This window comes from Onychostruthus taczanowskii, unplaced genomic scaffold (assembly GCF_017590055.1).
Source record: "Onychostruthus taczanowskii isolate IOZ18803 unplaced genomic scaffold, ASM1759005v1 scaffold1, whole genome shotgun sequence".
Taxonomy (NCBI): domain Eukaryota; kingdom Metazoa; phylum Chordata; class Aves; order Passeriformes; family Passeridae; genus Onychostruthus; species Onychostruthus taczanowskii.
The window spans coordinates 25,795,932-25,811,214 of NW_024496525.1; the positions used below are offsets into that span (position 1 = coordinate 25,795,932).

At 37.3% G+C, this 15,283-nt stretch overlaps 1 protein-coding gene across 2 annotated transcripts in view; it reads left to right on the forward strand.

Moving 5' to 3' along the window:
• Positions 1–13,847, forward strand: part of LOC121332507 (protein unc-79 homolog) — an 89,978-nt gene extending 76,131 nt beyond the window's left edge. For both annotated transcript variants that reach the window (XM_041398012.1, XM_041398020.1), the window contains 7 exons: positions 60–149; positions 3,607–3,782; positions 5,400–5,586; positions 6,928–7,125; positions 9,293–9,370; positions 12,925–12,966; positions 13,647–13,847. In XM_041398012.1, coding sequence (XP_041253946.1) covers positions 60–149; positions 3,607–3,782; positions 5,400–5,586; positions 6,928–7,125; positions 9,293–9,370; positions 12,925–12,966; positions 13,647–13,847 — 972 coding nt within the window. The remainder of the gene's footprint in view (positions 1–59; positions 150–3,606; positions 3,783–5,399; positions 5,587–6,927; positions 7,126–9,292; positions 9,371–12,924; positions 12,967–13,646) is intronic.
• Positions 13,848–15,283: the final 1,436 nt, after the last annotated feature.

Below are 15,283 nucleotides of genomic sequence, written 5' to 3' on the forward strand. Positions count from 1 at the left end.
CTAATTGTATTCTAGTGAAACAAAACCTGGTACTTAAACCTATTTCTTTTATGTTTTAGTGTGGAACAGCAGCAATGGAATGCATGAGGCAGTATGTTGGGGAAGTGCTGGATTTCATTGCAGATATGCATACCTTAACCAAATTGAAGGTTGGTTCTGGCATATATTGATCTAAAGTATATGAGTTTTTTTGACAAAAAATATGTTTTCTGTAAGGAACCTGCCTGGGAGACACAGTAGGAAGTATTTGAGGCTGACTGACAAGTTTTTTTTCTTTCTCTTCTAAAAAAACATTAGTGCTGTTATAGATTAGAGACTTCTGTGGCATCAGTAAAAAGTAGCTTATGTGATGTTGAAATGGAGGCTGATTCTAATATCATAAGCACACAATAAAAAAGCAGGCATGATTTTTCTGAAATGTTGATGATAAGCAAATGTCATAGCAAAGTCACTGTGAGAAGTAGTTGTGTTTAATATAACCCAGGGAAGCATAAAACTCCCTGCCTGTACAACTAAGTACACTCCTGTGGAGAATCCTGTCTCTTATAGATACAAACAGACATTTAAATTTATTGGAAGTTCAGAGGTAATTAAAATGCAGTAATTGACCTAAAAAAAGGGCGTGTCCTTTTTCTAATGAATGCTGTTGTTTTCATTGTCAGGTTATATTTGTTGAGGTGGGGAAAATCCAAATGACTCCTACAGTTGTAGTCCAAAGTGCATTTTGGTTTTTATTAGTTGGATGACAAATTTTTAAGAGGAGTGATAGGAAAATACTTCTATTAACATAAAATCTTTTATTTAAGAATGCATTTCATAAAAAGATCCTAGTAATCATTAGCTAATCAAAACCTAAAATTCCTGTTTCATGGAGGAGCTTCAGGTCCTTATTAAATTTCTTACAGAATGGAAATTCTCTAAGATGTTTTGAAAAATAAGTAACCTAAGTAACATTGCTGCTCTGAAGTTTGTTTATGAAGCAATGAGGTGAGAATTTTTACCCTATGAGTTTCTTACACACTCACTTGTTCAATGTCCCTCTGGCCCCTCAAACCCACCTTGTGCCCCAGAGGGGAAACCATATTGCATGTTAATAATACTTACCACAAAGGAAGAAGAATCCCAGCTAAACTGAAACTTGTGTCTTGAAACTCTCTGTAACTGTATTTTACTGGACAAGACATTCCTTTTCCCAAATTCTTACCCTGTTGGCCATGAATTCCTTTGAATTAAAAAAAAAAAAATCTAAGGGAAGCAGCCTGTTATGCTGGAGCAGAAATTTACTTCAAAGCACAAAGTAATGAATCATTTGAAGTTGAATTGGATTGCCTTCCCACTCTATCCTCTTAAGTTATTCACCCATTTCTATTAAAGTTCAGAACTGCTTTCAGAATAGGTAGGCAATGAATCCTAAATGAGGCAAGAGATACATTTGGTTTGCTAGTTACACAGGAAAAAAATGAGCTTACCTGAAACCAGGAATGGGAAAAATTTGTTTATAAATACTTGCAGGTATTCTCTCTCCTGTGTAAAATGTTTCTGTAGAAAACTTTCTGTCATTTGGACTTTCTCCTTCTGCTCATCTCCCTTGAGCTGTAGCCTGATTTTTAGATTTGGTCTTACAGTGCTGAAGTCTGATGAGTACTTCTTATCCTCAGTGGGACTATTTATTTTAAATATTTTATATATGGATATAGGTAGAGCATGAACTAAAACTTGTACACATTTTTTTCACTTTCATGTTTTGAAGTTGGACAAGTCAGTCATCTGGCTATTTAAAACTAAGTCAGAAATTTCATGTTGTTCTCATTTAGCCATGTAATACAGTAATCTGAGGACAAAATTAGCATAATAAGAAAGTCAAATATGACCATAATTTTATGTATTGCAAAGAATAAACTTTACTGTGTTACAAAATTAAAAGACAGTTTTTATTTAAACAGATAAAACTTACTTTGTGATGTTAACATCTTTGAGAAAATATTTTTAAGCATTTCTAAGTTTACAAATAGTCAGAACTCCAAACAAATTCACAGCATCTAGATTCAAATTCTTGCAAGCTCATTTAATTAAAAAATTATATATAGTATATATAATATGTATAATGTATAATAAATATATATAATATATAAATTATAATAAAATCCATTAATAGTGGGTTTTATTAACAAAAGTGTTACTCCCTAGAAAATGAGACCTAAGATCATCTGGTTGTACAATTTCTTATTACAAGTGTATTATCAGCAGCATCGGGGTTATAGCTAACAAAGAATCCTATATGATTTATATGACCAGTAACAATCCCAACAGCAAAAGGTGGTTTTCAAATTTGGAAATTTCTACTCTCTGTAGGAAAACAGGCCTATTCAGAGAACAGGCCTAGTTAAAGTTGTTTATTTATATCCAATGTCTTCTCTTGCATATCCAAGAATAATTTCTTTGAAATAGGCTAATTATTTTCAGTCCTGTATATTAGGAACTACTGCACTACAAAAAAGGTATAAATGTTAATTCTCAAGATAATCTCATTTCAGTGTACTGTTTCTGTTCAGTTTATTATGGTTTCTTTTTCCCTTTGAGATAGCATCTTAATTGGTAAAGCTTGACAGGATTTTATTTAGAAAAATTCCACCATTTTTGAAGATTTATAATATGTTTGCCAGCATAACTGTCTATCCTTTTTACCTGTCAGTATAACAAAGTCATTAAATATTCGTGCTGGAACATAGGGGTTTTTCTCTTCAAAGAGAGCTTAAGTAAGTGCAGTCTGAGAGTGTAAGTTTCTGTGATCGGATACTTATCTGTTACAAAAATATTATTGGTTCACTGATTTTTATCCTGTTACAATAATTGATGACTGATGACCTGATTTTCTTGTGCAAAGCGTATGGCTCTCCTTTTAAGCAAGCAACTGCAGTCAGCATGTGTTCTGTTACAGCCTAGTACCAGAAGGTAATGCAAAGTTAGCTGAATAGAAATACAGAAATATCTCAAGAAGCAGCAAGGAAACATCCCTTAAAGCTGGCAAAGCAGAATAAATTATCTTTACAGGCATGAATATTTGAGTGTTTTTTGGTGAGAGGTTTGGCCATTTCACTGCCAAAGCTTAAGGCATTTGTAACTGAATAGTGCAATATAGCTGACTAGTGCATTATAGTCATATTGCTGGAGAATAATAGAGAACTTCTTTCTGAACATGTAAATGAGATGTTGCACATGGAATGCATTTCCTGCCCAGATGCTATCTTGTTTAATGGTTAAATTATTTCATTTTTACCTAAGCTCTCTGGATATGCAAGCATTAGTTTGTATTTATCAGCTGTTGAGTTTGCTGATACAAAAGCTGCCTATACATTTTGCCTAATTTATATCTGGCCTGTTGGAATTGTGGCCCTCTGTGAAAAGATCTGCATCATACTAGTGTTACTAATATAGAGACTGGAGAATTAAAAAAAAAAATCTATTTCTGAGCTTTGTTTTGTGGATATAGTTAGAGATCCTGGGAAGGAATTGAAGGGGAGTGAAATAGAATATGCTGGTTTTTGGAAGAATTTAGTTCAAGCAAAATACTCTTTTTGGGTAGGAAATCAGATCTTTGCCTTGCAGAGTCACATGAAGACTTGTTCTCAGCCACTGCATGAGGACACATTTGGTGGACATCTGAAAGTTGGTTTAGCTCAGATTGCTGCTATGGAAATCACCCGGGGGAACCACAGGGACAACAAAGCTGTGATCCGGTATTTGCCTTGGCTTTACCATCCTCCTTCAGCAATGCAGCAAGGGTGAGAACACTTTTACACAAAATGGAATACTAAAAATGAGTTGGAAATCTTCACAAAATTATGTTTTTATTACCAGATTGCATAGATAAGACCCACAGTAGGAATGGTGGCAGTGGGACATTGCAAGAGCTGCTCAGCAGCTCCCTGATTCTTAGCTGGGGAGTTTGTCAATGTAATATTTGAAGTATAGCTCCAGGGGCTTGACTGGAGTAACACTGGAAATTAACTTGGTTCTTGGTCTAGGTGCAGATAGTGAAAAGCACACAGGCACTTGATCAGTCCTAGAATTACAGAAAATATTCTCTGAATTATATACAATACAACAGGAAATGGCCTTTGAAATTATGTAGTACAAATGAGTGAGAACTCTTTAAGTGTAGGCCTACTGATGTATGATAAACTACTAAGTTCACCTGGCTGAAATTAAATGAGAGAAATCCTGCTCAAGACATGTTTTCTGTCCTTTTTCACTGAGAGAAATCCTAATGGACAGTGTTTTATTTTCTAAAAAGAAGGGGAGTACTGTCCCTTGTGCTACAGTGACAACAAGTGACTTGTTTTGAGTGTAGGCAACTGGACTGTGTTTCAATAAACCTGTTTTCCTGTCCCAGCTTTGTCCCAGACTACCTGTCCAGGATTCTGGGGACTAAGCTGTTTAGGCTCCAGTCCTTTTAGATACATCTGCATGTGCATTTATGTGGAGCATATCTGCTTTTGGAGTGCTTAAATCCTTGCACTTTAGTTTCTTACATGTTAAAAAAAAAAACAAAAAAACAAAAAAACAAAAAACCACCGTTTTGAATTGAAAGTAATGAGTTACTCTAAGATCCTGTAGGGACTTGAGGAAGAGCATTGTATCAGATTTTATTAAAAACCAAAAATTAATGGAATGTGTCTTGGGTAATATGAGTCTTTGACAATGACATCAAATTAGCAACTAAAACCAACAGAGAGAGTGGCCTAGTAAATATTGATTTATTGATGGAAAAACAATTACTTTTTTCCTGTGCCTATGAAATCAAATGAGTATTTAGTCAGAGCTTGGAAGCAGCAAAGGGACAGACAAGATGTCACCAGTAAAAGGCTCTTCCTTTTTTGATTATCTAGGCACACTGCTTTGCAATTAGACACTGCACTAGACAGTGGACAAATACTTAAGTGTCACAGCAAAGCATAGTCTCTGCCCTCAAAAACACAATCCAAACGTGCAAGAAGATGCTCAAGAACAAAAACTAACTCCACTTTACCAGTGGAGAGGTGGAACACAGTGGAGGTAAGACAGCTGCATGGTGTCCAGGGGAGCTGAGAGGAGCATTTCCACTTGGGCAATCCTTCCCATCTGATATCTGTGTAAAAAAATCATTCTGTATGGGAGCAATGAATTTGTGAATGCTTTAACCTTTTATAGAGACTGTTTCTTAGACCCACAAAATAGGTTCTATTGGACTTGTATGTGGTATGTCCAGGCCACCAAGCTCTGTGTGGTTGGAATCTTCCCAATGATCTGTGTCTCCAGCACACTGAGACTGCATCTGCCAAATGTGCATAAGGAGACTCCATATTTTGGGGAAAGCCAGAAAACTTAGTATCATTGTAAAATGTGCTCTTTCTTGACAGGCCCAAAGAGTTCATAGAATGTGTCTCACACATTCGTTTGCTGTCCTGGCTACTTCTGGGGTCTCTGACACACAATGTTGTCTGTCCAAATTCTCCATCATCTTGCATGCCTATTCCACTGGATGCAGGTTCACAAATTGCTGACCACCTTATTGTTATTCTGATTGGGTTTCCAGAGCAATCAAAGGTAAGGGATTATGTGTTTTAAGTAGAGATGTGTTTTGTATTGGCCTTTTTGCAAACATTTATTTTTAGTAAAATAAAGGGAGGGGTGAAAGCTTAATAAAACCCAGGACCCAGGGAAAGAAATCTCTGTACAGTTTTTCTTACATGGTTAGAAGACTGATGAAATGAGTACACTTAAGTTTGAGGTTTGGCTATTTCAAAATGTCTGAACACAGGAGTAAGGAATGAAAAACTCATTCCAAATTGAAGCTTTAGCAGTACCATCTCTGTAGCATTACCCATCTCTGTAGCAAATCTCTCAGATAGTTATTTATTCTTGTTGTATATTTGCATTGGATAGAATGTAAAAAATTTTATTATCAAAATAATTACAAACAGTGATGATTCAAGCACAACTTTTTTCTTCAAGTTTTCAGGACAAAGAAGAGTTATTACGGATTATAAGACATTTGTGACAGTAGTTTAACACAAATACAGCAGCATTCTTACACCAACCAGGCTTTTATTAGTGACAGAAGCAGAATGATCACACATTTATCTTATACATAAAATCCTCCTTTTTTTCCCTCCACCTAGCCAAGACACTGGTGCTTCCCATCCATTTCCTTGGCTTTTTTTTGCTCTTTCAAATACCTCTTTCCAGTTACCAAGCAACCATTGCGATGTTTGGTGCAGTCATAATGCAACAGAGCATGAATCCCTCTTGCTCTTGCAAACTGAGAAAACATCTCTGACCAGAAGCATCTTTCTTGTAATGAAGTGGTTAATGTCCAGCAGTCCTGGAGGCTCAGACACTGTGATATATAACAAGGATTAGCAAGGAGCCATGCCTGAGTACGCAAAATGAATTCTCTTTTCTTGACTGTTTCCTTGTGACTATGAGCAGTCCCAGCAAAGCAGAAATGGATGACAGATTAGCAGAACAGATGTAAAATCATGTATTTTGTATGATAACTGTCCTTTCAGGTTCTGAAGTGGAGTCATATGTGCCAGAGCCTTCAGGCCTTCCACAGATTGCAGTGGAGATTTCCATTAAGAAAGTTCCAGAACTAGTCCTGAATACCTGTTTTGCAAAACTAACTTTCTTTTGAAGGGACTGACCTTAATGCCAGGCACTTAGATGGCATGGGAGCATATTTGCAAATGCAGTTTTTCCATGTTGCAAACATGGAAAAGATGTTATCAAGTGTACTTGACTTACTAGTTCCTAACGGGAGGGAAACATGGGAAAATGAGTGACAAAACTGCACAGTGGGACATGTGACAGGGAATGAAAGCCTCTGCACTGTATCCCAATACACTTATTTAAATAAACATTTTCTTCTGTTTTCTGTTTCTACAGACATCTGTTCTGCACATGTGTTCCCTGTTCCATGCATTTATATTTGCTCAGCTCTGGACAGTGTATTGTGAACAAACAGCAGTAGCTCCGACAGTCCAGAATCAGAACGAATTCAGCTTTACAGCAATCCTCACAGCCCTGGAGTTCTGGAGCCGAGTGACACCGAGCATCCTGCAGCTAATGGCACACAACAAAGTGGTAAGTCAGGTGCTGCAGACAGATTTAGTACAGATTAAACTCAGAGGAGCTTTGGCTCTGTTTCAGTGGAATACAGCAGACTATGAATAACATCATAAAGTGACATCATAAAGTGACTTTGATGCTTTTGAGAAATTAAAGGAATAGCTAATTAGTAGTGATTTAACCTCAAAGTGGGCCTGAAAAAGGATCTAGCAAGAATCTACCTGAAACAGCATCAGGAGCTTGAGTTGCTGCTTGTTGGATTAAGAGCTCCTTGCATCACGTCTCATTTTGTATATATTCCTGCTCTTAACTGTGCTCTGTTGTTTTATCTGAGTCTGCCTTACAGCACAAATAAACTGTTCTATGATAATTCTGTGAATATCCATTTGGTTATTTTTTACCATGTGATGGTGAAAAAACACACAACTGCTGACAGCTGGCCACCCATAATTCGCAGGTTACTCATCAAAAATACGGTACATAAATATCTCTGGAAACATTTTTGAGTAATGAATGACTGGAAGGAGGCATCTCTAGAGATAAGATTTAAAAGGGAAATGTTCACTGTGTCCACTGTGCTTGGATATAACCTTTAAATGTTTGTTTATGCTAAATACTCTCTTCTGTTGGAGCAACTTTGTACAATAAGAGCCCAGAGGGCTTCCAGCAGCCCTCTCATAGCTGCTCCTTTGCTTACCCTTGAGTGATGATTCTGCCTGCAGGCTCAGGGTTAAGAGCTTGTTTCTGATGGGCAAGGCCTATTGCGTTTCCAACATCCCAGATAGTCGCGACAGGTCAAAACTTTTTAACTGGGATGTTCACTAGTAGGTCTGGCTTTGGAGAGCCTGATGTTAGCTTTGAGTGGGAAACAGTTTTATACATGGCCCATTCCTTTTAAGTTAGGTCTTAAGGTTTGGGTTTTTAAGGTTTGCTGCTGCCAAGGTTTTCATTCCTGGTTTGCTTGGGTTTTCTTTTCTCTTTTTAAACATCGATCTGTTATGTGTATGGTAATTGTTTTATATAATTCCCCTTTCCCCATGTGAAACATCTTCCATCCCAGGCAGGTATGGACCTTGCCCTTTTAATTGTAATTGCATGGGCTGCAATTGAAAGTCTCAGCCAGTTATTATTTCACATGTCTTGTCCATATCAGGCAAGAACCACATAAAGCTGTCCCTAGATGATATTTTAGCCTCTGACATGGTGGGGTCTCTGTGGTTCACAAGCCATTGCTGGGAGCAGTAGTTCAGGAAGCTCCATTTGAAGGAACAGGAAGTGTGCATGGTATTTCCAACCAGCCAGTTTAGTCAGACACAAAAGCCTCTTGTCAAGCTCTAGGAAATGAATGTGACTGGGAAGTCCCAAGTTCCAATCCTTTCTCCGAAAGTATATCATTATGTAGCTTTAGAGCCACAGTTATTAAGCTCTCTGCCTCAGCTCTTGCTCTGTGAAATGTAGATAATAATACTTGCCTGTCTCGCAGGGGTGTTGTAAGGTTAGTTAGTTAGTGTTTGTGAAGCACTTTGAAGATGAAAAGCACAACATAAAAGCTGAGTTTATTGTTATCAAGGGGAATTTACATGTAGTTTAGACAGGCAGTGTAAATAGTCAGTGCTGGCTCAGGATGTTTGTCTTGTACCTGTGAATTTACAAAATATAAAACACAAAAAGCTGTCTGCTACCAAATAGCTGATATTTGCATCTGTCATACATTATGATACAAAATGGAAGAATTATGGACTAGCTGTCAGCTCAAAACAATAAATTGTCTTTTGATGGCAGATAAATAGATGGGTTTTGTGAGCACGTTAATTTTCAAAGATTAAATAAATAAAAATAACAATTTCTGACACACAGATTGATGAGAATTGCATAGCGAAGACATAAAAAACAGTTTATGATGTCTGAAAAGAACAAAGCCAAAGACAACTTGTTTTGATGTGTGATTAGAATTAAAATACATCAAGGGTTGAAATACTTAACAGATAGCTGTTACCACATTGGGGTAAAACTAAACAAAGAAAAACATCCCATATGTGCTCATGTAATAACCTTGTGTGTCAGTGGTTAATAAACTGCCTAGCAAATGCAGGAAGATCCTTCTTTGAGGCTGTTGGCTTATCTTACTGCATTGTTATGCTGGATATTAATTTGGTTTTAAACTTGATTTTTCTTTTCCAAGATGGTGGAAATGGTGTGCCTGCATGTGATCAGTTTAATGGAGGCTTTACAAGAATGCAACTCTACTATCTTTGTAAAGGTAGGCATACCGTACCATGAATATGCATTAAATTATATTGCCTTATTGTTCTGATTTCTAAATGTATTGTCCCATGCTTTCCTTCCCACTCAAAAAAAGAGAGTGGAAGAGGCTGAGGTTGAATGTTAATGCCACAATATACCCTAGCAGAGCTTACTAAAAAAATAAATTCCATGGTCTTCTTTAAGAAGGCCAGACCACAATCTCTAATTCAAGTTCTCCTGATTTTTTTAAATGAACATCTAATCTACTTCCTCTTTCCATTGCCACTAATGTCAGTAATGATCTCATTCCTCTAACAGACACAACTAATGTCACTGACTTTGGGAGCTTCTAGCTACTGCCTGAATTTTCAGCCATTCTGTATCTTGTAATCATCACAGGTCCTTTGCAGATCTCCTCTGTATTCTGAGCCTCACATGCTTTTAGGTGGCTAACAAAAACTTTTTGCCACATTGATTTTTTTGTTATTATATGTGTATGAGTTGTTTCCTTGGAAATCCATAGTCAGTCTTCCATCACAGTGTTTGCAGAAGGGTTGGGGTAGTCTCACAAGCATAAATCAATTTTACTATCCTTTTTTATGTTTTTCCAGTGCAAGAGAGTTTCCATATAAGTAGTTAAGGTTAATACAGTTCTTCTGTTGCCATAAAGGAAATTTCTGACTATTGCTTTACTCCAGTCTTTTATGATCAAGCAAGAATTGAAAATAAAGTAGCTAAAATTGGAGGTCTTTATGTCAACGTGAAAGCATTCACACTCATTGTGAAAACACAGATTTGTAATGGCTTGATTCACTACAGAAATTTTGTCACTGAGGGCTGTTAAAGTGATTATGGCTCTGTCTGAAAGACATATGAGCTTCTCTTTTAGGCAGTGCAGGATGTTCAGAATTTGACAAAGATGAAGAGTGGCTTTAAAGCTGTGAAAAGAGAGGCCTTTAGGGCCAAATCCTTGCCACAAATCAAATTAATGCTTTCAGGGGGTTATGTTTGAGAGCATATATCAATAGAATGCTAAGTCAGGTTAAAAGAACATTGTTGTTACTATAAAATCAAGATCATAAAACTCTGGAACTCTGAGTTGAAGTGCTAAGCTTTCATGTTTAGTGGGTGGGAGATAGAAGAGAAGAATTTGGGTGACCAAATCCCCTTTACTCAGCCCTAAAGTGAAATCCTGTATGAACAGCATCCATGCATAACATTACTGTAGGATTCATAGTTCCAGATTACAATTTTTTTTTCCTGAACTGATTGTAAAAATATTTATTGTAGATGTGAAAAATAAGTGCCATGATTTAGGGACTTAGTGTATGTTTGAAATCCTTCAGAAATGCAGCGGTGCAAAACTTAGTCACACAGGAACCAGTGAGTGGCTTCTCTAATTAAAAAAATCAGATTTGAGACAGTCTCTTCTTCAGCAGCTGTGAAATGAAATGAAATGAAATGAAAGTGTTGAACTTTTCTCCTGCTTTTCTATGTCAGAGGAACTGGGAAAGTGGCCATACCAGATTAAGCATTGGTGTTGGAGAACAGTACCTTGCTGGTGACATCTTTGACCATCAAATGTATCTCTGAGGAACTTGGGAGCCTACAGTGAAGACAAGAACAGCTCAAGGCTTTTTGCAGAGACCCAAGGGTTTTGGGCAGCCCCAGCAGCTGCTGTGCAGCTTTTTAGAGAGCTGGACAGGCAGCAGATTTGGAGAGCCAGAACAGCACCATGACCAGCCTGTTCTACAACCTGGTTTCCCTTTAAAAATTAAACTGGAATCAATATAGTTCTGTTGAAAAGAAAAACTCAGCAAATTGATAGTGTCTGACAGCACTCTATTCTTCCAGCTGATCTTTCCAACTAGTGTTTTGTATTCTTCCCTTTGTGAAGAAAAGGCTGGCTGAGGATTATTTAACAAAACTCAAGTGCTTCCATAAAAGTGTCTTCTTGTGTGACTTATCTATCTGGCAGCTGTAGCACTAGAGGGTTTGCTGGCTTGTGCGTACAGCAGAATGTTCATTTCCTTAAATATGTCCAGCTCTTGCAAGACAGAACTGGTGCTGGAGGACAAAGATCTGTATCTGACCTTAGACTTGTCCAGAAGAGATACTGATAAGAGCTAGTTTCCATGAGTGCCCTTTACAGTCAGTATTTTTGGACATGATTCATCTTGATCTATTTTAGCTACTTGCCTTGGGACAAGATGAACTGAATGTGAAGTGCTTGATTCTCTCAGCTGACTGTAAAAGTTGTCCAGTGAATTGGTTCAGATGCAGAGGGGTACCCTAAGTTTCCTACCTGGCTTCCCTTCTTGCTTGATGTACTTCTGACACCAGTCCTGCCACCACTGGCTAACTCCACAGGAATTCCACCAGTGCTGGATGAAATTGTCAGGGATGTCTTGTTGATGGCAGTGGGGTGTGGAGCATGGCCTCCCAGACCCGTTCCCTCCTCACCAAAAGCACACATTGGGATTGTGGTCACTGCATCTTATTGAGCACTTCATTAGTGTGAGAGCCCATGGAAGGATGTACAGAGCTCACACATCTGCTGAATCTGGCTGTGTTCCAGCTGTTTTGGCATTCATCTGTCTGTAAATGCTGAGGTTTGACTATGGGTCTTCATGTGGTAGACTAAGTAATGAGTACTGACAGAGTTGCATATGATTCTCCAGCAAAAGAGCACTGAAATTGAAACAATTATCATCCTTGCACAAGGGAAACAGCACTTTATCTAATGTTGTCAATAGTGATTAGGTTTAACTTGCAGCTCCAGTAGCATAATTGGCAAATTGCAAATTTTAATGCCATTTGGAGGAACATTTTAGAACAGTAACCTCAATGGTTAAATTAATATTGAAAAACATGAATACTTTTGCTAGAAATGCTTCTCTGGCTTTCATAAGGTTGTCATGTTATACCTCCTCAGAAGAAAAAGTTCCCTGAAGAACAGGAGTCTGAAATACGTGTAACTGCAGTCCAATCAGAGCTGACAAATTTTCAGGCCTCCTCACCTTGTCATTCTGGATAGCTTTTACATGTGCCCCCCAGCCTACAGAATATCTCACATTCTGCAGTGAAGCGCTGATGTGACTAGCACTGATGTGGCTTAAAAAATGTTGGTTACCATTTAAATATATGTCCTCTTATTAAGAACTACTGCTGCTTTTTTTTTTTTTTCATTTCTTCATTTCTTCTTCACCATGCAAAACATTTAGTCTGTTTACTCCAGTATTGCTCACCTGCACATCAGAAATACCCTTACAAGGAAAGTAGTAAGTGACTTCCTGTAACAAGTTTAATTCTGTATTATCATCATTACCTTAAACAGGATATCAATAATTGCTGCTGGTGATTCACCACGCTACAGACAAGGGAAACTGGCTTCTTTACATCTGAGATTTACCTTCTCCAAATATTTAAAGTAACCTCATTGTCAGATTTGTGGTTCAGACCATGCCAATTCAAAAGGCTAAATGGATTAGATGTACCTTCTCTGTCTCACAGTGACTATAGCATGTTTACAGTCACTTGCATAATAACAAAATGCACCTCTTCTTGCAGCTCATACCAATGTGGTTGCCAATGATACAGTCAAACCTGAAGGTAAGTTGTTTCTAGTGCCTTATTCTTTTATTGTTAGTATTATACATTTCTGTAAAATCTGGAAATAAGATGTGAGAAAATAGATAATTGTAGCATATGCAGTAGAGATGAAGCTCTGAAGTGTGAGCATAGATAGAGCATCATTTGCTGAGACATTTCCCCTCTCATCAGTACTCCTCTCCTTTTCCCTTCTGGAACACATTCCTCTGCCCAGCTTCTGCACTGGGGCCTTTCCTTGCTATTTCTGAGACTGGTTGTTCCCTGAGCTGTGGTTTTTCTTAATGCCTTGGGCTTGAGAGTTCCCTGACAAATCAGTGTTGGGACTCTTGACTCAGGAGATAGATTTAGGTTCTAAGGAAGATATTGTGGCCCTATTTGCTTGGGTAAAATAACCATCTGGCCCTCTTTGTAAGGGAGAGCAAGATGGATCAGTGTGGTTTGTGAGTCAAGAGATTTTTGGTGAAGAGAAGAAAAGTTTTGGAGTTGGTCTCAGTAGAGAGTTGTGTTTGTAAGCACATTTGCCCTCCATGGCAACACCACAGGGCAGGATGTGGAAGAAAGAAATTTGACATGGGGGCAGTGTAAGAAACTGCCTGGCCACCAAACCAATACCCTTCACATTGCTATATTAATGTACATATTAAAGGTAAGAAACTAAATGTTTTGCATCATTTCAACAGCATTTATCTGCTGGACTTCAGCTCCGCCTCCAAGCCATCCAGAGCAATGTCAACCATCACAGCCTGAGGATGTTACAGGGGTCAGGACAAATGAACAATAGCTCATCTGTGCTCCGCAAGTGGCTGCAGTGTACCCAGTTTAAAATGGCTCAAGTAGAAATTCAGTCATCAGAAGCTGCGTCTCAGTTTTACCCTTTATGATTCATGTAACTTGTTCCAAAATAGTCATTTTTTTAGCCTAGCAATAACAGGGTTAGAGCTGTAAAAGACCTTTTGTATAAATCCATATACAGATTATATACTGTATCTACACTTTTTAGCCTAGGACAGATTGTGAAAAAGCTTATAATGGGTGAAGCTAAGAGCCTGCTCCTGCCAGTTTATGATTACAGTTACTCAGGATCAACAGGTTCTAAGTCTGCTTTCATGAACGTAGATTGGACTCAAGTCTATCATATTGTACATATCACTATGATCATTGAAATAAATTGTTCTTAAATATTCCTTTACATTATTTTTGAAGCTAAAACAAAAATCACTTTTATTTAACTTCTATTTTTTTTAAAAAATAGAATTGTGGGTATTCACAAACATGGAAGTGCTATGTTGCTATTTTTTGAGAATTACAAAACAAAATAGGGTTTTTAGGAACCTTTATATAAGTTTTTAGGGGGGAGGTTTTGTTTTGGTTTTTGTTTTGTTTTTTTTTTTTTTTTAGATTCACAGCTGGCAATGCAATAAAATCTGTCACTATAAAACAGTGATGCTCTAATGAGGCTTTTTGTCATCATCTTCTGGGAAAACAGCAGCTTGTAAGGAGAGTTGTTATGAAGTGCACTTAGAAATTAGGTTGTTAAACTGTGCCAATTAATTTGTGGGGTTTTTTCAGTACATTTTCCAAAACTGCCAGGTCTGATTTATTATTTTTTTAAATACTGCTTTTATTTCATTGATTCTATGCTGCTATTCTTTGTAGGTTTCATAGAAGCCTCTTTAATTTTGTGACTACTCTATTGTATTCTTCTGTTGATACTTGTATACAGTGCAATTAAAAAGATATCCTAAATCTATTCTTATTGATGTCTACAGAATTTATGTTGCAAACTTCAAGAGGAGCATGATTGGACTTAAACTTTTGCATAATGATATTTACAAATCCCCGTATTTGCATACTGTTGCATACATGATGTTTAATAACAGATGGATTTTAATATCATTAGGAGACTCCGCCAAAGCCCATTGGAATCTAAGGAGAACCAATTAACTCAGTGGATTTTACATAAAATCTTGAAAGCATAATGATTTACCACTCTTGTAATAAATACTTAAATCTGTGCAATCCCAGTTGTATTTTCTGTATTTATTCTGTAATGCACTGATTAGAAAAATAACAAGCATTAAGTTGTATATTGGAAAGGTATTAAATTCCTAGTCTTTATTACCACTCTCACAATCTGCCTGAGTATGTTTCAGGTTTTGTGAAGGGTCAGTATTCCCTTAACGCATTTACTAAAATAAAAATGGAAATGTTTGCCGATATGCCATTAGAGTAACGTTATGCTTTACAAAAACAACAAAAATAAAACCAACCAATGAAACAAAGAAAAAACAGCAAGGCATGTGCTAGCTTGGTTAAA